The sequence below is a fragment of the Ciconia boyciana genome, chromosome 8, assembly GCF_034638445.1.
Source record: "Ciconia boyciana chromosome 8, ASM3463844v1, whole genome shotgun sequence".
Taxonomy (NCBI): domain Eukaryota; kingdom Metazoa; phylum Chordata; class Aves; order Ciconiiformes; family Ciconiidae; genus Ciconia; species Ciconia boyciana.
Window position 1 is genome coordinate 43471076 of NC_132941.1, and position 25912 is coordinate 43496987.

Genomic DNA, 25912 nt, shown 5'->3' on the forward strand with positions numbered 1-25912 from the left:
TCAAGCAGGGTGTGGGGTGGCATATGGGTCCTGAAATAGATGCTCCTGAGGTAGAGACAAGTGTCAGGTGAAGACCTGCTTCAGTGCAGGTCTGTACAGCTCAGACACTTGATAATTTGTACAACTCTCCCCAGTTGTCAGCAGAGATAGAACAACAGTGACAGAGCAGGAAAAAGGGCTCAAATATGGAAGCTTCAGTACTTGTATAAGACATTCAACTAAAGAAAAAATAATTTAAATCAAAGAAACAAAAGCCATATTTGTAATTCAATTCAACTGTACCTAACACTTCATTACTATATTCCAGCTTTCAAAATAGATGCACATTTCTTAGGTCTCTTCTGTTGGTGAAACTTTCTGAATACTGTCTGAAGTGAACATTTTTGATGCTCTCAGCAGCAAATAATGGTTCCATTTCAAGAATTAAAGAAAAGCAGTTGTTTGGATGGGAGATGAAATAATAAAAAAGGAATAAACATGAACTTCGAGTTGCACTACTTTTGATAAACAGCTGTTACTGTTCTCTTTTCATAAAGACTACTGAGTAGCTTAAAAATTAGGAAAAAAGTCCTCTGTTTATTAAGCTTGGAACAGCTGCATTAGCCTTGACACAATGATATCTTGGGATGTCTCACTGGAAGGCACCCAGCAGCAGGAATGAAAAAATGCTATGCCCAGCTCATTCTGTTACCTTAAGTAGACTGTGCCTCTGACAGAGAATTTTAAAATGAAATGTTCTGTGTCATTTGGCTTACCCCAGGTCAGGGAGTGTTTGTCTGTAACTTCTGCCAAATGGTTTGGAATCCCATAGCTTGGCCCTGAGGTGGATGTTTCTTACACAAAGATGATTTTTCTTCAGGAAAACAACTTCTGCGCATGCTCATAGAGCTTCAGGTGCTGAAGAGAAAGAATCAATATCCTTGACACAGTATCTGGCATCAGTGGTTGTTAGGAAAATGGGATTTTCGGTAGCCACATAAACTCTGTAGGGTCTAAGATTATTTTGACTCTTGTTTTTCTCCCAATAGACAAGAAACTGAGTCTGTAGAGGGAGGAGATAGTGAGCGTCTTATAAAGATTGCTCAGGATTGAACAGCAGCAAGAACTAGCCATTACCCAGGTTAAGTTGCACCTTAAGGTGAAGAGAATATTGCTCAAGGATTGGTAGCACTTCTAGAAAGGTATTAACTAGAGGTAGCTCTCATCCAGAACTGGGTGTCATACCTTAAGTCTAGCAATACAAATATATATATATTACAGTACTTAGATATTGCGTTAAAAATTATTACGGAAAATATTATTAATACAAATCCATTTGAGGCTCAAAGTATACGTTATTCATTTTTTTTATTTTATAATTATCATTTTGGGCTATTATTATCCAGAATTTAATGGCATCCAGGTGACCATGCATACTCACTGTCTTAAAGGCAATACCATTTAAACAGTCTCCAAAGCAAGGATTTACGGATCCTTACTGGGAGCCCAGTAAGATCATATCTGAATGTGAACTGCTTAGAAGAGAATAAACTCCCAGGAGTCATGGAGTAACCTAATTGTCCTCCTCTCACCATGCAGAGAGTAGAAGTTTGAATCTCAGTTTTCAGCTCTTTGAGTTGAAAGATCAACTCTTCATTCTTTTGCAGTTAGGATTCTGCTATTGACACTAGCAGGGTGAAGCCTGGGCTAAAATGCTGCCTGCAAAGCATCTTCCAAAACACTAACATCATGAGCACTGTCGGTTTGGATATTTTAGGAGCCAAAGAGGGGAATGGTCCCATCGCTAAAGAAGCCTGACCAGGGATTGTGGCCATATGATATAGCATAGAGAAACAGGGCAGTATTGTGTGTTTCTCTATCAGTTTGTTAGAGCTGGGACTCATGTGGATGAGCAATTCGCTCTGTTTGGCCTCCATCCAGGAGATCAGTGCCATTGGGCAGCACTGGGAAGTGTGGTCAGAGGGAGGTGTCGCTGAGATTGAGCCTGCCTAGCAGAGGTAAACTCAAATAACAACACAGTGTTCATTAGTACGGTGAAGAATGTGTTGTGCGTGTATGGAAAGACAGATTAGATAAATGAGAGAGTCAATTAGTAAGCTGATTGCTGTCAAAGAAAGGACTCTTGGGGAGAAAGAGAAGTGTTCATGTAAGACCAGGAAAACTTTGGCTTAGCAGAACAGAAATACTGGCACTTTGGTTCTTACAGCAAAACCTATCTGGACAGAATGGGGAAGGACAGAACAGGGCCATGGATGAATCTGGAGAAAATGTGATAGGAGATACAGGCCTGAATATCCGATAGGTGCCAGGAGATACTTGAGTGGGTACAGTTGGTGTCTCAGGGGATTCCAGTGTTGTCATTTTAGGCAATTTCAACTTCTAGACTAGAAAAGTCATAGTAGAAACACTAAGGAAAGATGCTTACCCTTGAATGCTGAGTCAAATTGTTTCTATATACCTTTCTGGATGAAAAAGAGCGATAAAAAGTTAATTTGGGCCTAGTAAGTGGAAAGGAATCAAGTGTAAGAAATAAGTTATATATGAATGATATACATTGTAGTTATGTAGAGATGCTGGAATTGATAGACCAGACTAGTTTAATGGTCACTCCATCTCCTGCTTCCTGTTTCCTTTGTGTTTCCTGCAAGTGTTTCAGAGGAAGCTGTAAACTTCACCAATGCATCTAATTTTCTAGTAATGCAATGCGGAGGGAAATTCTTTCACCCCAGCTGATTATCAGCATGCCCTATGAAGTACATAAGAATTGATAGTCCTGGTGTTTTACCCTACACATAAACAGATAATTATTTGTGAACAGCTAGTGTTTTACTTGTCTGACTACATCTTACATGGTTTCCGAATGAAGATTTGATAACATCAGGCAGCCAGGCATTCCAAAGATTAAATGTTGCACAAAGTAGGATTTCCTGTTTGAGTTGCTCTTGTTGTATTACAAAGCCCTGCATAATTCATCATCTTACATGATCAGTTTACACAGTCACAGGTCTTGCCTTTCTTCTTTCTAAAGTTTACATCATCATCCTAATCTTTTTATTATTTCTCTACATGGAGATTACGATAAAATCAATCACTAATTGCTGTTCTTGGTATCTTTTAATTTTTTTCCCTGAAAATTCTTTGGGTCTGTTGTGTACTTTTTTCTTTTTTTTTTTTTTTTTCAGAGATGAGATGGTATTTAATGACATTAGAATGTTTTCAGCATTATTCTCATCCTCTTCAAATACATTGGTTCTATCATAAGCTGTTCACAATGATTGCTTAAATAATTGGCTTTTTTCAAGTTGCTGCTAACTCAGAGTGTACAGTGAGCATATGCATTTTAAACCGTCCTTTCTAGTGCAAAGTGTTTGACTGGCCACACCCAAATAAAGTAAATTAACATGTTGGAATTGGGGTGTGAACCCATTTTTCTACAGGCTGAAAGGATGCATAGCTGTAGTTTAAACCATTTGACCAAGCAAGGTATCAGTTCTAAACCTCAGTCCAGCCAGCACAAAGGGGTGGAAAAGTAGCTGGATCTTCACATGCTGGATCCAGCTGCCACAGAGCTTTTGTGCCATCCGACTCCCTGTGGGTTATGGGTTCAGGGACACACCTAGAGCAAGATGCTGGAATTCTATACCTTGTGGACAGCCTCTTGGGTCATACGTAAGTAGCCTCGTGTTCAAGTAACCTTATGGAGCCAAACCAGCTCTGCCTGCCTCAGGATCAGGGAAACACACATTGCTTCTTCCAGCAGTGCTCAGTGGACATTGAGGAAAAAGCTCAAATTTAAATAAATAAGCAAGACTGAAATGCTAGTATTAACGCCAACTGACTATATGGTTCCAGGTCTGTAACTGCAAATGTCTATTCCTTCCATCTTAAACTTGCCTACAAGAGCACACACTGACTATTTTGTTCTACCCAAACAATCATTTGCAGTGTCTGGGTGCTAAAAATGTCATGTGTATAGGAAGGATACCATACTGATGAGTATATGAAAGGGGTACCATAACAATTCAGTCTCATAAAAACAGACACTGTAAGAGTGGAGGGTGAGACAAAAGAAGAAGCAAAAGAAAATTTATTAGTGTCTGGGGAGCCCTCAGTGAGAAGGAACGGATGATTTTTAAATTAGGGTTGTATTAAAATATCAACTCAGTAATGAGTAAGCTGAAAGAACAGCAGACATTGATATGCTCAGCAGGCAGATACACAGCAGAATCAAACATCAACAGAGGACATGAATAATTTGCAGAAATTAGGAAGGATTAGAATATGGAGAACTAGAGAAACAAATAAAGGGGAAAATAAAGAGTAAAGAACCCAAAAAGGAAAATCTCCATTTTGTTCTTAGTTACAGCAATGTTCTTTTAAGTGAAATCAGTCAAACTACTGTGCATTCATATTTGGCTTATTGTGATTCCTAATGAATCTTTTAACTCTTACCCAGTGAAGCAGACAAAGTATAGTGGGATTTTGCACTACTCCTTACCAAAATAAAGCTGATTTGGTATAGCTCAGTAGCCATGGTGCACATGGCCCCACAACACAACAAATCTTTGGTCAGAAACAGTCATCAGGAAAGAAAGAAAACAAGCATAAAAGCAAGAAGCAAAAAGTATCCATAGATGGCAAGATTTTTATTTTAGAAAGGCTGAGGGAAAAGGACATGGTCCTGACATGCACAGCATTCCTTGCAAGGAGAAGCTATAAATGATGAGAAGGTTCACCCATTTTGAAAATAGAGTAAGGGAGAACAATACCCTCAGGTTCCTGGAGGATTTCTTTGTAGTAAGGATATGTGCATCAAATACACCTGAAACTAAACAAAATGTAAAATAGCTAGTCTGGGAAAAGTCATAAGATAGGACATAAGCATTAAGCCCATAATCAGCCAAAGTAGAAACATAACATGGAACTATATTAGAGAAGTAATTTTTACGAAGATGAACAGGGCAGCTTTAAGGTGGTGCAAGTGCACGCAAAGCTGCCTTTGGGGATCCTGCTACAAAACAAGATTTATTCCATGAGAGAAATCCAGTTACATACTATACAAAGCAAGGAAGGCACTTGTACCTCCCCTGTAGTCTGGTGCACAAGTAATACTGAAGAAATAAGTGGAAACTTGCGGCTTTCCAGCTGGTACTGGTAGTAGAGGAGAAAGACCTGGGTGTATTAGAGCATCACAAGAGGATAATGAGCCACGAAAATGATGCATCTCTGAAAAAAAGGCAAACATAAACAAATGAGCCTCGGGTAGCCGTATCTAACTGAGATCGGAAGGCATTGACGTTACTGTCTAATGCACAAGTGGGAATTCACTGGAAATATCATCACACCTATGGAGCCAGCCACTTTCAAGAAAAATGAATTTAAGGTAGAGCAGCTATAGAAAAGGAGGGGAGGAGAGAAGGCTTATTTCACCGAGCAAAGGGTTGAAAGATATGATTGCTGTCTACAAATAGATGTTGGGCAAATACCAGCAGCACTGTTGCACTGTTCAAATATAGGACAGCATGTCACCAATCAAATGTGTACAAAAAGAATAACCAGGGAGGTTCAGTAACAACTTTCCAATCTACAAAAAGAACTGAAAACCTTTTGCAATCAGTTTATGAACTGGCGTAAACAATATGGCATCTGAAACAACGGGGGATTGGCCCTAATAACTCAAGAGGCTTCTTTCAGTTCCCTGTTCTGTACAAATACTCTGCAGCAGTGGAGTGAATTGTTCGGGGAAGCAGTGACACAGGATTGTATAGCTTCTAAAACCAATAATTGTTTTGTCATTTAAGAGCAGTTCATCACAACCTCCTTTTTACCTCTTTCTCACATATCCCCACTTTCTCCTGTATGTTTCTCTGCTGACTATTCACTGTTTCTGCTGTCTGCTCTGCCAGATATCCCTGCTGCCTGTGTGCCGTGCTGCTGGTCCCTGTGACCCTTGGCCTGGCTGCTCTGTCCCGTTCACCTTTGCTCAAGTGACATTATTCCTGCTGGAGGTGCCCGCTCTAACCCAAATAGGTCTGATGGCTTCCAGATTTGCAAGCACCTTCTCTTCCTTGCCCCCTTTCAGTGGGCAGGCTGTTCTTTCTCTGTTTTCACAAATGTTTACTGTCACACCTAGAAAAGCACCACTGGCAGCCTAGTCTATAGCAGTCACTAACGCCGGTTTTGGAGGGCCGAATATGTCTGCCAGTGCTGTGGAAGGAGTGCCTCAAGCAGCTTTGGGAGTGCTCCTGGACATGTTTTATGGCCTGTCGGCACTTAGGCAGGTGCCACCCCTGGCTGCCAGTGAGGGAGTGCAGGCTGCGGCGCTGGTGGAACTTTCCAAGGAGCAGCTGGGCCCAGCATTCACTGTGTGCTGGGAGAATGTGGGGGGCCCCAAGGCTGCTCTCTGGCTGAGAAGCTGCAAGCTCGGCACAGTGCTGGGACTAGGACAGCAGTGAGCAAGGTGCAAAGCTTGGAAGGGGAGCTCTGCCCTTCCTTCCCAGCAGAGATGGTGGAATAGGACCTCCAGGACAATGATAAGAAGATGACCTAAACAGAAAACCATATTATCATGGTTGCAGATCACCATTGCTGACTGTATCAGCTAATGATCTGGTTCACAATTCCTTGTGCGTCACTAGGGCTTGGAGCTACCTGCAAGGGAAGTAGCCTTACACAGGAACTCCCTCCCGAAACAAGTACAGAGAGCAGACTGTATGGATGAACTGGATCAGTGGTTATGCCATTCCCTCTGACTATTAGAATCTTGATTTATACCCTATGTTTACTCTCAGGTAATCTTTAACCATTTGTTGAACTTTTTCTTTCTTACTGCCCAAGCCACTTCACTCTGTGTTTTGTTTTTTTTTTACTTCCTACCTCCCCTCCAAAGGACATGAGGCAATCATGCCGATGACAAAGTGTGGTGTTGGCTCCTGGTCTTTCACACATTACTGTCCTGGATGGCTTCTCCTCTGCCGTGTGACCACAGCCGTGCTGCCCATGCTTTTTGCTTCCACAAGTTGTGTAAGACTTCTTGAAGGACATTGCTAGAGAAGCTTTCCCTCTCCTCCTTGCAGAGGTGAAGTGTCTGGGCAGTTTTGTCTTTACATCCTATTTGCCCATGAGCAGGCAGGTGTCCTGGAAGAATCTCTTGACAGATGACTATCAGCAGTTGTGGTGAAACCACACAAGCTACATCTATACCTGGTGCATTAAATATACCTAGGATCACTCTCTGGCACTGATGCCAGCTGCTACAAAGTGGAACAAAGCCCAGCAATTAACCTTTTTTATTCTCCCAAACAAGATGGCTGCATGCAAGGCTGCCTGCAGGCAGTGGCTCTGGGAATGGCCTGTTCTAGCTCCCAACCTGTGCCTGGGAATTGTTCTGGAAAGCATTAGCTGGCCTGAGCCAAAGATGTGCCAAGGATCATTTCAACAGTTTAATGCTACAGGCAATAGCGGTCCACGGCCCAGGTTAATTCACTGGCATTATTTAACCTGCTACTTGCTACTTAATAAAACTACTGAATACATCTATGAAAGCTGAGCCTGTTTTTTCCTGTATGTTCATACCTACAAGATGCCTAAAAAGATGCTGCAAGGCACAGGAAGGTCCCTGTACCAAAGTTCCCCTGGAATCCTTCAGGTGAATGGGGTACTTGTCTCATCTTTACCCATGTCTCCCATGGCTGATCCTATCCTTGCTGCTGCAGAACAATGGTGCTTATCGTCCTCAGACCATTGCTGAGAGGCTCTCTTAGGGTTAACGAGTGGTGTGTTTTGGTACAGTAACCCACACTTGCAAATATGAATACTGTGTACAATAACTTTTTGCAAACATAAGTGGTTTTTTTGTCTTGGATCGTATCCTGATTCTATCAAAATAATAGTAGGTATGTCTTCTAGCTTGCCTTCTCTCAGCATAAATACTGTGGAGGCATATTATACTTAAGACTGCTGCTGTTCAACAATTGGCAGCAGCTGAAAAGACTCCTCTGTTCTGAGTAAGGGTTTTGTTCAGAGCTTGCATATCCTCACTGCCCTTTAGAGCACAGTAGCAGCATGTAGTGCTAAGGTTGAGAACACCTTGTTCTGGAGGACTGAAGCCACATCTCTGGATGACTCTGCCCTGTGTTCACGGCTCTCTCAGTCCTGTCCCAGTTCAGTGCCTGTCCCTGTAAAGAGATGTTTTGGTGGCTGGATTTGCTTATGGACTCTAATTCCCTTAGATTTTTATCCTAAAATTTTTTATGTCAAATGGAAGAAGGCTAAGCCTCTAGAAAAGGATCTACATGGAACATGTATAAGCATGTTTCTTCTGAACATTCAATTCCTTTTGTCCCAGCAGCTAGATGTGGGCACTGGGACTCTTGCTTTTTGACAAACATATCTGTTCCTTCTGAATCCTTGCTTCATATAAAAAACTCTTAATATCTTGCTGTTTACTCTGCTGAGAGTAAAATGCTTATCAAGTACTTTTAGTGTCTATTCTAGTACATGTGGCATTATTCCTTGTCATTGGTATTACACTTCACTTGCTTTTCAGCTAATCTCCCATCAAGTAACAAAAGGCCATGGAGATAAAGCCTCTTTTTATCTACCTGCAGCCAACTCTGGCTAGATACTTGTTCCCAGCAACGATCCCTCTGCTAAACTTTTTGCTTAGGCAAAGGAGGTGGATTGTTTGGGGTTGTTTTTCTCTTCCTCCCCTTGTATTATCACGACAAAATTCTCTTTTTAAGGCACTTGGTTTCAACAGAGAGAGAAAACTAACAAGCCCTGATTGCTTGCATTTGTTTTTTATCAGCTTGTACCCCCTGGTACAAATCAGAATTAAGTCTAGTGCACTGAAGAAGTTGTTCTCTCTTTCCCACACTGGGACAGCAATATCCCCCTCACCAGTACACTGTAGGTGGTGACATATTACAGTAGTCTTGTATGCATTTCATCGATTGGCCAGTACCAGCATCCTGTGCCACTACCAAGTTTCATCTCTAAACCCCTTGCCCAGAAGCCACCCAAGTCTGTCCTGCTACTCAAGATACCTTCTTTCACCACCCTCCTTTGCTGTGTTCATCCCAGAAAGTATGTGTTCTCTGCCTTCTTTCTCTATATAAAGAACCTATATAAACCTATATAAACTCCCTAATTAAGCTTCACTGTGGATGACCTGTGAAGTAGGTCTGCAGAGACAGTGGACCTACTTTACAAGAGGCAAGTCATCCAGTGTCACCTCTTAAACAGGAATACAGTGTTTGGTCAGGAAGTTATTAGAACTAAGCAGAGAAGTGTAATTGTAATGGTTAGTGTAATTATAATGGATTAGAGTAAATATTCTCCTGTAAAATAGTTTCCAATAAAAATATGGCATTGCCATGAAGATGTGATGTTATTCACATACTTAATAGAAGGCATAGAAAAAGTATCTTACTGGATCTCTGTGTTCAGGTGGGCAGATGAGACAAAGAAAATCTAAGAGCCAAAGCAAAAGACTGTTGAAATACTTCCTGATTTCCAGGCTCCTGTCATTTATGGCTCACGGTCTGAGTGTTCTCTCCAAGGTCACACAAAAAATTATCCAGGTCTCCTGAATCCCACTCTAGTGCTTTAGCCACAGGGGTATCCTTCCTTGCACAAGGAAAGATTAGGCCCTGGCTGTGGAGGAAAAACAAACTGTTCCAGTAACTGAAATGATGTCAACACAGATGTTCAGAAAGAAGAAGAGGTGGAGAGTGCTTGTTTCTGCTCTTGCATCTAGCAGCTACTGCGTTTGTGGTTCGGCTGAGCAGGAAGTTCTGGGAGGAGCAGGCCCAAATGCTGGTTGGCTCCTGCCTGAATTCATTCCCTTTTGGTAATGCTTTATACTACAACAAGGCAGTTCTACCTCTCCATCGGAACCCTGTGACAGGACTACATTTCACATAAGGCTGGGAATGAAATTTAAACACTGCCAGGTGGCCACGGAGTGTTGGACCCCATGGCATTGTAGCTGCTGAGGGAAGGGGAGCAGCTGTGTGGTGAGAGAGGCAATCAGAGAGTGGAAGGGGCATTGGATGGGAAGATGAATTGTATTCAATATACAACTCTGACTTGGCCTGAGTTTGCTAGGTTGCTGCTGGAAAGATTTTAGGAGATTAGGGGAAGACTGATAATGTAATTTGTTTTCCTGCCTTATAGATTGAGCTCTCCCGATGATAGGAGGTGGGAGGTGCCTTTGGGAGGCAAGGGGGAGGATGGCATGAACCTATTACAGCTTATTCCTGAAAGGCACTGCAAACCACTTCTGATTACCCACAGCATATTTCCTTTCTTATGAAGAAGTGATGCTGGCCAGCATGGAGGGTGGTTGCAAAGTTTCAGGACAGGTTCCCTGGACTGTACTCAGGCAAGATGTGAAGCCACTGAGTTACTATCAGGATTACTCTATTCTTAGCATCCCAGTGTGTGTTCACCCCCCACATACCACTATCTAAATATAGTCCCTACTGAAGGACAGATGCTGCCAAGTTGCATCTGACCCTCTCCTCTCTTGCATTCTGTTCCTGAAAGCTAGGCCGAATTTCCCCGAGACACGTCCAATAATCAGCATGTCCTTTTATCTCCCCAGGGCTGTACAAGGAAACTTCTGTTAAAGCCTGATCCTAGCCCTGGCCTTCCTGGCCTCTCCTAGCACTGGCGTTCCCTTCAACACCTTTTCTTCTTCCTTTCCTCCTCATTTGTTGCCTTCACCCTTTTCCTTTTTTCTGCTCAGCTGCTTCTGTCCTTTCTTTCCTATCTGATTCAATATGATCAATGAGAGGAAGAAGGCAAAGTAATGAAAGAAAACATGCACATGTATGTGTATGTACCTAGGTGCTGCAGACACCCAAACCTCTCTGACAAGAGCTGTTTTGTCACAACAGAAGTCCTGCTGAGAGGGCAGTGAGATGGACAATCTTCTGAGTAAATGTGTTTCATTACTTTATAGTTCCAGTTTTCCACACTGATTTGTATTTCCAGTAGCATAAATCAGTAAGGCCCTGAAATTGGGATTCCCTAAACCCAGCTGAAATCTAAACAGGACATTCCTCCCATGGGAGCCAAGATGTGCCATGGGGGAGTATGTCCACTGAGGCACGGAGTGGTAAGTGTAACAGGCAGTTAGTTACAAGAGGCTCAGATAATTTGTGGGGTTCCCCCCCAAAAGGAGAGGTCAAACCTCGCAGTATGTGCTAGGAGGTCGGACAGTGCAATCCCTCAGGGCCAGGTCTGGGGCACCCCTGACCACTTGTCACAGTCCCTCAGTGCTGCCTCTCATTCGCACAAGAACGCTCTCCAGGGATCTGCTACAGGAAGCAGAGAGGCTGTCTCTTTGAAATGCCGCTTTTCCCAGCCCTTCCCATCTCTTCAGAACAGCTGCTGGGTGACACCTTCCAACCTGTCTGCAGCCTAAGCAGAAGCTCCCTGTTAGTGACGCTTCATGTGGCTTGCTGGGTGCCCAGGAGAGGGCATCTTTTGGACATGGGCAACAAGTGGCTGAGCCTGAGGGCAGCCTGACCTTCAGGGTGGGCAGCGAGCCTGGCCTTTGGACTGGGCAGCTGCCCCAGCCTGGGGCCTCAAAGGCTCAGTGCTGCCCTCGCTGTGAGCAAGACTTGCCAGGCTATGGGTTGTCATTAAAGGTCTCCACAGCACCGTGCTGGCAGTCATATAAAAACTGGGAGGCTTGTGCTGGTCTCTGTCCAGAGGCTCTCCAGCCTCCGGCACACTGCACCCTGCTGACATGGTTGTGGATGAAGTCCTGTTCTTTCTGTATGATGTGCTTTCTACCTTCTCTCCCTGCACAATAGTCTTCTGCATTTAAACCCCTTTGCTTTCCTCCCTGGCAAAGGCAGTGCAGTAGGGGTTTGTCATTAAAAATGAAGCTGTGAATAGTTCGTTTCCCTCTGCCCCTGGGAAGCAGATTAATAAACTTCTAGGGAGGCATTTATAAACCTGTGGGAGACTGTCAGCCAGGAACATTTACGTGCTATTTTCAGACTCTGTAGGTCTCTTCCTGTGCTGGAAGGACCTGGTCCTGTTTTTGCAAGGAGGAATGGAGAGAGGGAGAAGTCCCCTCCTGGATTGTAGAGCTAGTTCGTAGGCTCCTGCAACAGCACTGAAGTAACTAGAGTTGCTTTAGTGCATGGGTGTTCTGGCACCCTGGTAAAATCTGAGCACAGACCAAGCCAGAGCCAGCATCTTTACTAACCACAAAAGAAATGCATTGCCTGTTCACGTTGTGCAGCTTGCGTCCCACCAGCCTGCTCTGATCTAAAGGTGCCTGAAGCAGCAGCAGGCAGTGTTGTGAGCACAGCCTGACCCTCCCTGCCTGGGAATCCCAAACACTTGCCTGCAAAGTCCTGCAGTACTGTGGGACCAGAGGATTGCAGGAAGCTTACTGGCTCTGCTCTGGGTGGTCACCAGCCCACATCCAGTTGGTTTCAGTGAGCATAGAGGAGTACGATGGGATGCGAGGAATGCTCTGAGCACCTGCTGACAGCCTTTAACCCCCAGTCCCCTCGCTCTGTAATTGGGAGAGATACTCAGCAAGTGTGTTCCCATCCAGTGCCGAGCACCAAGCACTTGGCCATGGAGCAGCAGTTGGCCTTTTGGGGAATACGAGAAAGAGACCCTCCTTCTAACCTCTCTTCAACTTCCTAACTCTCTGCATTAGCTGTTGTGTTGGTAGGCAGCACTGGAAAATGTATCTGCTATCTCTTCTCAGTTAACAGTTGTACCTTGAGGGAGTATCAAGAAGCAGCATTTATACTGTAACAGCAGAAAAGTGGTTCTTCAGCAGTAGTTCATTACAGACCCACACGTTCTCATTCCAGGCTTATATTAACAAGGAGGGAGATAAAGGACTAAGATGACAGAGGCTGATGGATGTGGCAGCTGGGATGAGCCAGTCCCTATTTTAAGCATGCAGGCAAAATTTGGGGTCAAGCTGGAGAGGCTACAGAGTGATAAAGTGCCAGTGAACACACAAACAACTCAGAGCATAGCCCTCCTCTTTCCATCTTCTTCCCCAACACCTCTCAGTCCTGCTGACAGGCTGACCTGGGAGGAGTGCTGCTCTTGCCTGCTCAACACAAGCCAGCAGGGCTGAGCCCTGGGCATGCGCACACCCCATGGGTGCAGAAGGCCTGGGCCCTGAGACCAGCCAGCCATACCACTGGGCCTCCTCAGGGCTCCAGCTCTCCTTTCCTGCTCCGCTCCTGCCCCTGCAAGAACAATGAAAGGGCAGCAATCCTCTCACAACCATTTCTCTTTCCTGGGGCTGCCGTGGGAGTGCGGGCAAAGTAGCTTGTGTGATTTTATAGCTGAGCCTGGTTGCTCAAACAGCAAGGCTATAAGATATGGGAGAAGGTGACCCTGCTGTGTATTACCTCTCTGCAGGCATCTGCCACAGTGCGTTCACCGCACCCTCTGTTAAACAGCTCTGCACTGATTTGTCTCTCACTTAACTGCAAGATCTGATTAAATATTCTAGAAGCATCTAAAATCCAGCATATTACTACCTTGCGCCTGATTTGCCATGACCCAGCATTTTTGCCTGGCTATTCTTTTATGTGCGAAATGAGTGCATTATGGGTGCCAAGCTGTCCTACAAGACTATCCCACAGCTTGCCTATATGGGAGAGGTCTGTGGTTTTGTGCTGAGTGGGGATTTGGTTTGCTTGCTTGCCCTAACAGAAAGGCTAGGCTGGGTTGGGAGTTTCAGCAAGAAGTTTAACTGATGGATGATGGAACAAAAGGGAGAGGAAACACTTGGTGTAAGATGGCCATGAGAGGCCAGGTCTAGGAACTAGCCTGGAACTAGAGACCCAGACTCCATTCTCAGATACAGCAATGTATATCCTGCACAGCTCCTGTTAAGGCTAAAGATTTACTCCAAGTTTACACTTGTGTAACAGGACACCATATGGCCTGATGCAGATGTCCAGAAATATATTGGCCAAAGCCAATAGAGCAGGAATGCTTGACAGGAGGAAGTGCCTCAGAGCCACCATCTCTTCACAATGTCAGCTTCCCCAAGGATGGTACCTGCAGGGCTCTCTGTGAGTGTCAGGGATCATACCTAGGAAGCACAGTAGGGGTGTACAGAAGCACACACAGCCACGTACAGGGATGGTCTGGAAAAAGTTCCTGTTCCCCTTCTGAAACACAGACTCCCTAAGCAACTTAGGAGATAGGGAACGAGAGGAAAAGAGCATGTAGGTGACTCGAATTGGGTTGGTCATCAGGTCAGGCCTATGCTCAGCAGACTGACTCTTGGAATTAACAGGAATACAGAGACCAAAAGGCACAGCCAGGGCTCACGCAAGAGGACTGGTCCTCCACCCTGGCAGCACAGTAGCCTTAGGCCTTATTTTATTCTGTCAGGGATGGAGCAATATAAGGGCCAGCAGGAGACAAGCAACTGAACTAAATAGCTGCTGTTCTTCCCTTCATCCCTAACCTCTCTCTTCTGCTTTTCCAGATCCGAAAGAGAAGCAAAGCGTGCCGCGGAGGCCTGTGGGAAAATGATGTGCTAGTATCTATCAACGGGAAGTCATGTGCTGGCCTCTCCCATGCTACTGCCATGCAGATCATTGACTCCTCCAATGGCACGCTCAACATCCGCGTGAAAAGGTAACCTGCTCCCAAGTGCCAGTGCTGTGACAGTGCAGGCAGCAGGGCAGCTTCATCCAGCACTATCCACACCTAGCAGAAAGAAGGCAGGCAGGAAGCCTTTGGTTTCTCCATACTGTAGGGTGTACTAGGAGGACTTCCCCATGGCTAACATGTGGCCATCCAAAAGTTTTGCACTGTCTCTGTGCTGCTGTCCAGCGTGCCTGGCCCTGGGGCTGAACTGACCCCAGACCCCCCTGCACCTCAGGCTGGAGGGAAATCTTTGCAGTGTTAGGGCTATGCCTCAAAGAATGAGCAATTTAGGCTCCAAGCAAGCAGATGCCATAGGGCAGTTCATCTCAGCAATTAACAGAGACTCCAGTTAATTCTGGGTAAATAACTGTTCTGTAGGAATGGATTTGACTACACATTGGATAGTTGAGCCAAGACAAGATTACCCGAGTATTTACTACAGCAGGCCATTGCAGTCCAATAGGGTGTGAATGGACTTCTGCAGAGGTGTGTAGCTGAGTCCCTTTTTGCAGGAAGAAATATCTCTGGCAAAGTCTCTAGTCCAGCAGAATACTGGAGACCAGGCTCAAATTTAAGCACAAAAATGGTCCCAGTAACATCCCTGGTTCTACCTGTGCTAAAGCTAACCCAGTGCCTCAGTGCATGCTGGATGAGGCCCAAGCTGTAAATGAATCATATAAAGACAAAGTCAGCAAAGCTGTGTGACATCCCAGCTAGTCCACACTACTGCCAAAACAGAAGTCACCCTCAGGAAATAAGGCCCTGGTGAACGGGGCTGGGAGATGTGATTTTTACAGCCCTGAAAAGACAGAGCACTGTGAGCAGTGGGGAGGGAGAGCCACGTGGGTTGCTGGCGTCTGTAAAGCAGGGGCAGAGGTGGGCAGTGCTCGGAGAAGGAAAGCCTGAGCACGCAGGATCTTCCCCTGGGCTTCCGGGAAAGCGCCGGTGCCTTCTGATGTGCTCACCCCATACCCTAGCTGTGATTAAGTGGGATGAGTGAGCCCTGCACAAGGTGTCCAGAATAGCTCCTGATCCCTTGCCAAGGCCTTATCTCACCCCATCGGAGCCTATCTGCAGCCAACAGGTGCCTGGGCAAATTCCAATGGGCCAAAATCAGCACACTTTGAATTAGCAAAGTGACAAAGGCAGGCTTCTCGCAGCCCTCTGGGAGCCAACATCAGACGGTTTGGAAATAACGTAACCAGTTGGCTTCATCTTGGGGTAGTGGAGAACTCATCAAATATTGCTTTCTGATCACATCTCTATTCCCACTTCATATTTATGTTCCCAGAGAAAACATCAACCAGTGCCGTTCAGAAGGGAGAGGTAGCTGGATGACTCTGGAGTATGCAAGGTCATATGTGTATGTCTGTCAGTGTGGGATGTGTGTGAAGAGAGAAAGAGAGGGAGGGAGGGAGATTGTGACCTGGCAGTGCAGAACAAGAGAAACTGGCTTACAAGCAGTAATGCTTTTCAGTTATCTGGTCGAATATTTAAAGAAGAGGAAGGACTGCTCTGTTTTGCTTGGGGAGCTTTGAGTTTGCTCCCCAGTGAGAGTTCATAATAGCGAATATTATTAAAAAATAAACTGTCAGAGAAATTGCCCCACCCTTAGCTTCCACAAAGGTTTGCATTTGACATGAGTATAAATTTTTCACAGTTCAGAACTGGGATCCAAGTAATCAATGACACAGCTTTACAGAGGCAATGCTGTCTGCCTGGCTTCCCGGTATGCATGCTCAGAAGGCAAATACTTAGGGCTCCTTTATAACTCTAACAAGCCCTGGTGACTCTGGCAGGGGAAGGAAGAAGTTCCCCGCCCCATCTGTGTGGTCTGGAGTCAAACTGCTGTTGAAATCCAGACTCACTCTTGAGGAGAGGGAGGGCAGAGCTGGCTCTTTTTCCATCCGTGTAGCCAGTTCTCCCTCCCTCTGGCAGTCAGCAATCAGGCTCACTGCCCCAGTCTGCCCTGCCCCTACTCTAGTCATCTTTCCAGCTGATTTACAGGCTAGAAGTTGCTATGTCTAAGCCAAAGGCAAATGCCACCATGGTCTGGGCTGGCTGGCATGACTGCGGTATGGTCGTCAAAACCCAGGCACTGGTAGCTAGCTTGTGAAGCAGTCCCACAGTGAGCAGGCTACACACGTCAGGGTGGACTCCTACCACAGGATAGCAGAGTCCTACCCCCAAAAAACACTTGGGCTTTTTTCTCCTAAGTATTTGCTATTTACTCCGACGCAGAGGTCAGGGCAAACAAACAGCACTGACTTAATTGTTTGGAGCACACTCTGAACTAAAGCAGTTTGAGGGATGCCGGGACCCGTGGAGCTGACACAGCTCCCTGGTGCAGTCCCAGCTGCAGGAGCAGCTGGAGTGCAGTGTGGTGGCTGAGGCACCACCCGCACCCCGCTCCCCAGCAAGCAGCAGACTGTAGGGATATGTCCCACTGTCCTGGGGAATGTTTGCTATGTAGGAATTTATCTTCCCTGGAGAACCACCTGGGGACCTGATTAAGCTGTCTCAGTAGATTTTTATGCTCTCAGGGCATTCTGATTTTCAAGTGTTTAACACCTGGTTTTCAAAGAGTCATGAAGCAGAAAATCAGGATGAGGGCGTGTAGCTGATGTCAGAGATGAGTCTGCCCTTGGTGTCTGCACTTCAGGTGGCTGTACCACCTGAAAAACATCTTAAACACCAGCTCAATCCTTACTCCTCTCTCACACGTGGGAGTTTCCTTTGAGCTCAGCCCCACCAACCAGACCTCGCTCACCACTTTTCCTTCTCCCCACAGGATAGTTGGTGGGGACCAGACCGGCCCACGGCTCCAGCGCTCCCCTTCTCCAGGGCAGCGAGTGCTCTCCCCACCCTCCCCGCTCAGCCCCCCGGCACAGCTACTCAGCCCTGAACCAGCAGGAGCCCCGACCACCACACAGCCCTCACAGCCACGGAGGTCGCAGAGGCACCTGGAGAGCCTCACCTCCCCGCCAGACAGTGAGGCCTACTATGGCGAGACGGACAGCGATGCTGACAACGTGGCCCAGGAGAAGCACCGCCGGGCTCGCAAGAAAAGCCCACGCTCCCCACCTGACAGCACCAACAGCAAGGCGGATGCGCCTCAGGATGAGGTGTCCCTGTCTGAACAGAGCGGTTATGAGAGCATGCCAGAGGCTGCTGCACAGGGGGGACCTGAGGTGGCCAGCTCCGTTGGGGTGGCCAAGAGAGAGATTGCCTGCCAGCCTGGCAGCCGCACAGACACTCCATTCTCGGAGAGCGAGGGACAATTGCGGCCACCATCAACAGAGGGACAGGAGCCTTCTCCAGAGGCGATGCTCCTGCCCCATGGCACCAAGGCTATCCGAGCAGAACGCCATCTCATCCCCATGGTGGGGCCAGTGGAGCACCCAGTTGATGAAGACCTAACCACCACATATGCGGAGAAAGCCAAGCAGGCCAGTAAGTTCTCTGCACCCTGCCACTCACCCATGCCCTCTTCCTATGTTGGATCTCCTTCCAAAAGTCTCATTCCTGCAAATGTCAAGTGGGTTAGCTCCTCTAGCTTGGGAAGAAGCAGAGTCAAGTCAGACCTGTAGGGACTGGGGCTTCCTATTGCAGCTTTGGCACTGGGGCCTACCTCACCCAAGATGTCCCAAGGAACAGATGAGAGAAAGGGTCTGGGGTCTGGGAGTCACTTGTAGAAGCTGCAGCCACACAACCAGCTGTGCTCTAGCACCTATATATGTGCTGGAAACCAGATAGAGGTCATTGGTTTCTTCAACACTTTGGGCTGAAGAAGACTCAGGGGAAATGATGGTATCAGGAAAGAAATTGGAGGTTAAATTTCCCAGGCCTGGCCTTTCAGAGATCTCACAGCAGCTCAGTTTGCTCCTTAGCTATCTGTGTGTCCAAGCACAGGGTGCTCGTTCTGAGGGGCTCCCGAGGAGCCCCCTGTTCAGCTCAGCTCTCCATGGGCACAGAGGCATGTGGTATTACACATGATTAAGGACTGAGTAGAGATAATTTTCAGTCAGCATAGCCCTAAAAGAGGGTTGTCAGTAGCTCATTTATTTCTCTCAGCCTGTCAAGCTCAGGGAGGAGCTTGTCTACATTGACTTTCGGAGGATGTTTTCTCTGCAGGCACTTAACTGCAGCAAGGGTGTCCATGTCTGGCAGCAGCTGGTGAGCTCTGGTAGAATTTATCACTTTTTAGGTATCGGCAGTGGAGGGCTGCCAGCAAGGACAGGCGGGAGCTGGTAAATCAGCTGTTGGAACAGTTCCTTGTAGTGGGACCCCTACTAGTCAAGACCACTCCAGGTGGAATAAAGTTCTGAAAAATGTAATGTAGTACATGGGTGATGGACCTGAAGTGACCTTAATTGTCAATATCTTTCCTGGTTTCTGCTACACATGGAGTTTTTCAGACCCAAACATGAGGGCAGAACAAGATGTTACCTGACTTCACAGTTGTGATCTATGCAATAATATTAAAAACAAGGTAATCAAAAACTTGTTTTCATATAAGTGCCTCAATGTGCAGTATGATTGACTAATTTACACTTCTCTGAGCCTAGAAATAAAGCAGGTTTTTAAAAAGTGATTTAACTGGGGGACAGAATGGGAAACTGAGACACAGAAAAGTTAGAGTGAATGAGAAATAAAGCACACAGATTCTAACTTCTGATTCTCTGCTTCAAATGCTAGACATTTTTCCCCAGACCAGATAATATTGCAAGGCAATTGTTAAGCCTCTCTTTTCTCTTTTCCTTAGGCTAAACATTCCTTTATCTATTCTGCCTAAGGGATCCTATAGCGGTAACTTTCAAATCTAGGCTCCTTCCGTCAGGCAGGGCACTGTCTTACTGTTCTGCCCTGTGTTGAAAGGACAGACTTGGTTGGGTCAAGCACTCACTTTCCTTAGGACAGCAAAGAAAGTAGCAATTTCAGCCTCCCTGAGGATGAAGCTATTTTTTCCCCCTTTGAATAACGTACAAGCATGAGGTGAATGTTGAGAAAGGCATGTTCAGCTGCTCCCTGCCACCTGATAGTCCTAGCAGTGGATGAGCAATTGCTTTACATCAAGACTTATTTCCATGCACAGCGTCAGTACAGAAGGCTCCCAGGAAAGCCATGCATTTAATGCAGAGCATTTCTGATGGCAAAATAATATCCCATGGCAGAAAGTGATGCAACTCTATTGCCAGCTAGAAGTAAGGTTCCCAGAAGCACTGCAGACTGAGATAATATTTTATTCTATTACTCCTCCACTGCTCACCCCGCTTCTGGATTATGTTTGGCCATGGGTGTCCTTATGTAAGAGTTACTCTGCCATGGATGGCAACTCACATGGACAGCTTGGCCTTTTCTTGGGTTAGGAATCTTGGCAGTAAATGTGAAGGCAAAACTCCATGTCTTGATCATGCTGGAGCACAGCAGCCATTAAAACAAAAGTCACAATCAGCAGACAGTAACTCTGTGAAGGAAGGAAGCAAGGAAGGAAGAGGGATGGAAGGTTTTCATTATGTGGTGAACAGAGCTGAGGAGCACCTATACCTGGAATAAACACAGGAAGATGTGGGACTGCTGAGCTGCACTGGCTCCATGGGGAGGCTGCCTGCAGAGAAGCTATCAGCATGGGAGGCACATGTTACAGCATCTCTTGCCAGAAGGATGTAGCCTTGGCAAGGATGTTTGAGCATGCATTGGTTCAGCTCCTACAGCTGCTCCAGGCTCCCATGGAGCCAGCAGAGTTTAAAGCTCTGTTTCTCCGTCTTTCCTTAACAATACACACAGCACAGTAGCCTACTGTGGGACATGGGGACTCCTGGTTTTTGCTAAACAGGAACGCAAAATCAAGCTGATGGTTTAGAAGCTAGTGGTTTTAAAATCTGAGTTAACTATGGTAGGTGACTTTGACGATCAGTCATGGGAGCCTGGGGCTCGATATATACACAGTAGTCATTTAAGGACTGTTCTGACTACCTAATCAGATGTCTGCCTTTTGGAGCACTACCTATCTAAATATATTCCCAGTGCACCTGCTCAGCACACCCTCCTTGCCTTGCCATGGCCTTCTCCATTATAGGTCCAACCACTGCACCATAAGAATGTGAAAAACTCCTTTTTTGTTTGTTGGTAGTTACACAGATGGTTCCTCACCTTTTCTTTCTAGAATGTACTCCTTTCTCATGCCTTCTCTGATGTTTTCTCCCATTTTGGGGGTATTTCTCTTGTCCTTTGTATTAATTCTTTCTAACTTTTCACTGTCATTTTTAAGCTACAGAGACTTTCTCCCTTTCCCACCTGTTCCTGCACCTCAGGCAAACAGAATTGCAGGTATAGTATTTCTAGATGAGTATCTAGAAACATCAGATTTCTAGATGAATAATTGAAATCCCTGTACAAGAACCGAGATACATAATAATTCTTTTGCACACCACCGAGAGCAGCAACTGACATTCTTCACAGCTCCATTGCCCTGCAAGGATCTCAGTAAGACTGCTATTGCCTGTCAGCTCTTGGGTTTTCTCAAACTTAAGATCTGTAGCTCTGCTCTTTATTTCCTATCTCTAGAGTTTTTGTAGACCTTTGTCCTCACTGCATGCTTTCCAGAGCTCTGAGCTTTCCAGATCATAGGCAAGCTGATTCAGCCCCCCTACCTCCCTTTTCTGTACGATTTTCCTTCGTTTCTGATGTTAGCAAATCTGATCTGGGCTGACTATATACTGTCCTCAAGATCATCAATGAAACTAGGAAATGCTTCCCATATTTCCCCACCATCTTTCCTAGTCTCAACATGATGGGTGATCAGTCTTTATGCTCTGATTGTTACTGATTAATTTTCTCTTAATTTTCATCTGAATGACATTTCTCCGTTACATGTATTTTTTTGCATCAACTCCACCAACTCCTGACAGCTACAGCTGCTTTCCCTGCCTTTGCTAAGAAGGATACAAATCACGTGGCAACTGCTGGAGGTGACACTGCTGTCTAACACCTGGAGCAAATGGAGCTCACTTATTTACACTAGGCAAGGATTTGACTCCAGCAGCAGAACACAGTGTGGTGGCAAGTACCAACAGCCTGAGATGAGGATTTGGCAGTGGATGGAGTGGAGCAAAATAAGGACAGGGAAGAGGGGACAGCAGCTGATGGTGCCACCTCACGATGCCCGCATGTCGTCAGCTGCTGAGCTGTGCCTCTCCTTCCCCAGCAAATACACAAGGCCTTAGAGCTCCTTAGAGAGGTAACAGCCCTTGCAGTGAGGTTTGGGCCTGTGTCCTTCCAAAGTTCCTGCCCTATCACAATTTGCACATTGGTATTGGCTCATTTTTTCCAATCTGTGGGATGAGCACGTACGTCATCCCAGCCCTCCACAGGACACCTGACTTGGTCGTGCCTGCTCAAAAACCACTCAGAGCATTGCTGATGCAGACTAGTGGGGCAGTGTGAGGAGCCACATGCTATCCAAATGTGGGGAACTTGCCCTACAAATAATAGAACTTCAGTCTTCATTGCTACCCAGTGGCTGATATGCACCCTGGTGTTTTGCTCAGTGGGGCAAGAGAACAGCTAGCAAACAGGGACTCTTTGCTGTACTTTAAATGAACTACAGGAGAGCATTCGTACTTGTGAATAGCCAATATTTTGCCTAATCTGAAGAAACAAAAGTACAAATTTTTTCCTTCCCACTAAAACAGTAACTGGCTCTCTTTAAAGAGGTGATTAATCCCTGGGGAAACTGGGGATCTTTAGGGCCTCAGTTTGTCATCACTGTAAAGGGCTAGGCCACATCCCTCCCTGAGATTATTTCTGTGCTGCTTGGACAGATTTATTCTGCTTCCTTGGAAAGGAAGAGATAACAAGACAGAAAATAAAAAAAAAATCTGAATGAGTTTCAGGAGGTTAGTGGAAAGCAGGAGTTTGTGGCAGGGAGAATCAGACTATAGTTGTCAGAGTAATTGCTAGTGAGGTTCTTTGGTTCCCCATAGCTCCTGCAGTGTCCCTCCTCTGCCCACCCCACCCTCAGAGGCTTGGGATCCATCTGTAGCCAGGGCTGCTTCTCCTCAGCCACCTATGCTCTCTAAGGTGCACTGTATTTTCATCCCCGTCCTAAATCGTCTCCCAGGGACAATGGGCTCAGGCTTTCTCACAACTGGAAGTACCAATTGCTAGCAGAATACAGACCTACCAGGACAGCCATCTAGTCCTAACTTGCTATCACACTGCAGGAATTTGTTTCAGTGCAATAAGTGCTTCAAAATATCTCAATTTAAACTTATCCACTGGACTATTTTTAGTTCCTAGGACTCAAGAGCCTCTCCATGTAAGGTAAGGGAAGGGAGGGAAAAATGGGTGGGGAAATTTCCTTCTCTGCTTTATATGGGCCTGGGTGCCTGTGCAGAGTCATCAAAGTTACTACATTCCATATCAGAAAAGGAAATCCTTCTTGTTTAAAGCGGATGTACAGCAGCATCACTTGACGAGATAGGATGCTTATAAATAAGTGGCCTATTCATTGGAGGGTCATACAGATTAACTCTTCTGAGTGAGTGCAGCAAGCCATCTATCAGCCTATTGTAATTGGTATAGGCCACGGGAGCTGTGAACAAGATAAAGTACCTGAATGGCAGTTTGAACTTACTGCACCACATTTTCTACTTGGCTTTCAGCTTTGACAGTTGTGACTCTAATGATCACAGTTATGTGGTTGTTAGGCTAGCTTACTGGTTTTGCCATTCACTGCAGTCTAGAAGACCGAAAGGTTTAGGATAGTAGTCAACTGTCCCCATCCTACCTGCTTTAAAGTAGAGTAGAAAAGCATTCTGCTCAGACCAGGAGATTAAAATTAATTGCCTGAACTATTGATCTTACAGGAAGTCTGTTCCTAGCAGTATGAAGCAATGCTAAATAACCCTTGGCCCTGGCTACTCAGTGAGCAGCCAACCACTAGGAAAACAAGGACAACAGCCTCCATGGTTGAATCACAGATGGAGAGTCTGATCTCACTTCAGCACGCATTAAACTGGAAATTGTCTCCACTTGGGAAATCAATTTACATACACTGGTGTATGCAGTCTAGTTGTATGCCTTTGTTTAAGAATTTCTCACTTAATAACTAACATTCAGTTCTTAATTCTCTGCAGCTTGGAAGGTGTTTATTAAAGAAGACAACAGTGACATAAACACCGCATCTGGACCCCTCTTCCTCCAGTGTTAGGCTTGAGTATGGCATCCTCCAGTTTTAGGCTTGAGTATGGCATTTGAGCTTATGCCTTTGGTTTACGTCCTTCTATCAAAAGCACAGAGGTGATATTTTCAGGCTGATGTATTAACTGTTTGGGCAGAAGACAGAGATTATAAGCTAACGTTGTCTGTCTTGGCTAGTGTGGATGAATTTTTCATTCTTTCTTGAGTCATCTCAGAAATTGTCACAAGTAATTGGCCATCTTCCTCAGGTATTCTTACTGGAGACTTCCAGCATCGTTCCCTCAAGCATCACTCTTGTCCAGCATTTCAATGCAGATGCTGTGGGTTGCAGCACTGGAAGTAAGGTTGATAGAGCTCTGCTCTGCTTCACCTTTGTACCTCACTGCTATCCTGCTGCCCCAGAGCCTGTCAGAGACATGGATTTAGCTGAACATGTGTTAGCTCAACATAAATCTAGCTGCATATAATATTCTCTGGGAGGGGAAAGATCTTTAGTATTTGAAGATGTTTGGAGGAAAGCTGTATGGGATCCCTGAAATGAAAAGGTATATACTCTCTTTTGTCCTAGTATTTCCACTGTATGAGATACTATTTTGAGCATCTTTTTTAAACTATCAGTTACTCAGACATTACTTCTCTGTTATTATTGTCAGCGCAGGGACTCTGACTCTGGGTCACAGTTCCTCAAACATGGTCAGAGGTCACTCCTTATCCTGCTGCTGGTGAAACAGTGTCAGCAGTTCTCTTCCGAGCTCCCACTTCCATGGTGAGCCAGAGCCCCAGCTAGTGATTTTTCAGAATATGGTGCCACACACATGAAGTTAACATAGCCTGTCCTTGCATGTGCACTTCTGCAGTGACTTAGGATGTATAAGGCTGATGGGGAACAATGGTATTAAGCCAAAATTTTGCCAATAATTCAGATCTCAAGGTGATTCAAGCAATAATCACACTGAAACAAATAAATATATAACCCCATGGACTGTCTTAGCCACACTGATAGTTTCTAGGTTCCAGGACTTTGAGAGCTGAGTTGAAAGAAATCGTAATGCAAACAGGCAATGGGAATCCCTCTCCCTGTCCAATGTTGTTTCCATCAGTTCTGAAAGTGACATGGGAATTGCTGACAAGGTTGGGACAAGTCTGCTCAGAGACAACACTGAAATGAGACAAAGTGATAGTGATGGAGGAGGGAGAAGCATAAAAGGGTGAGGCATGAAGGGACTTTGACAAGGGGTAATTAAACAGAGTCATTGCTCAACAAAAGTGAGAGAAAGTTATAGCTAGGAAGGAGCAAACTGTCAACCTGACAAATAATCATTCTTCAGTTTCACTTAAATCCATCATAGGAAGGGAGATCAGTTTGTTGTGAAGTCTGTAAAGCTTCACTGTCATCAGTGTATCTACTGCTTATGTTAACCAAGAATCTGTTTCTTTCTGTGAAAGAAATAGGAGCCGGAATGGGGGCAAATAGAGTCAGCGTATCTTGATACACTGACTATACTGAAAGGACAAGGCTGAATCATATTCTCTGTAGAGGTGAAATGTAAGGAATTACTGAAAATTGGATCAGAATGGCCCTCGGTCCTTGATAAATACCCTGGAATAATGGGAAGGGTCTCAGGGAAAGAGACCAAGAATAGCACCCTTCTTATAGACACAGGCTCTGGGGATAAGAAAGAAAACAATAATAAATGTTTAGCTTCAGTTAGGTGAACGAAGTGGTTCTTTTGAGCATACTTTGTGGAAAACAAAATGATCAGTAAAAACAACATGGACTAATAGAAACTAGAAAAAGAGATAGTCTTTGACCTGTTCAGTAAAATAAGACTTTGTGAAGAAATAAGAAATAAGGTGGACACAGTATATGTTAGCTTCTGTAAGATACCTGATATGGTTCCACATGACTTTTCCAACAAGAGGAATATGGATGAGATAGGACTACTGTAAGGTGACTGCACAATTGGCTAAGAATAGCACAGAAAACATAACTATTAACGGCTCATGATGTCAGATTAGCTAACTGACTAAGTTGGTAGTA

At 45.3% G+C, this 25912-nt stretch overlaps 1 protein-coding gene across 1 annotated transcript in view; it reads left to right on the forward strand.

Annotated features, from left to right (window-relative positions):
* SYNPO2L (synaptopodin 2 like) overlaps positions 1–25912 on the forward strand; it is a 38047-nt gene that overhangs the window by 1998 nt on the left and 10137 nt on the right. The window contains exons 2-3 of the mRNA XM_072870226.1: positions 14504–14655; positions 17459–18120. Coding sequence (XP_072726327.1) covers positions 14504–14655; positions 17459–18120 — 814 coding nt within the window. The remainder of the gene's footprint in view (positions 1–14503; positions 14656–17458; positions 18121–25912) is intronic.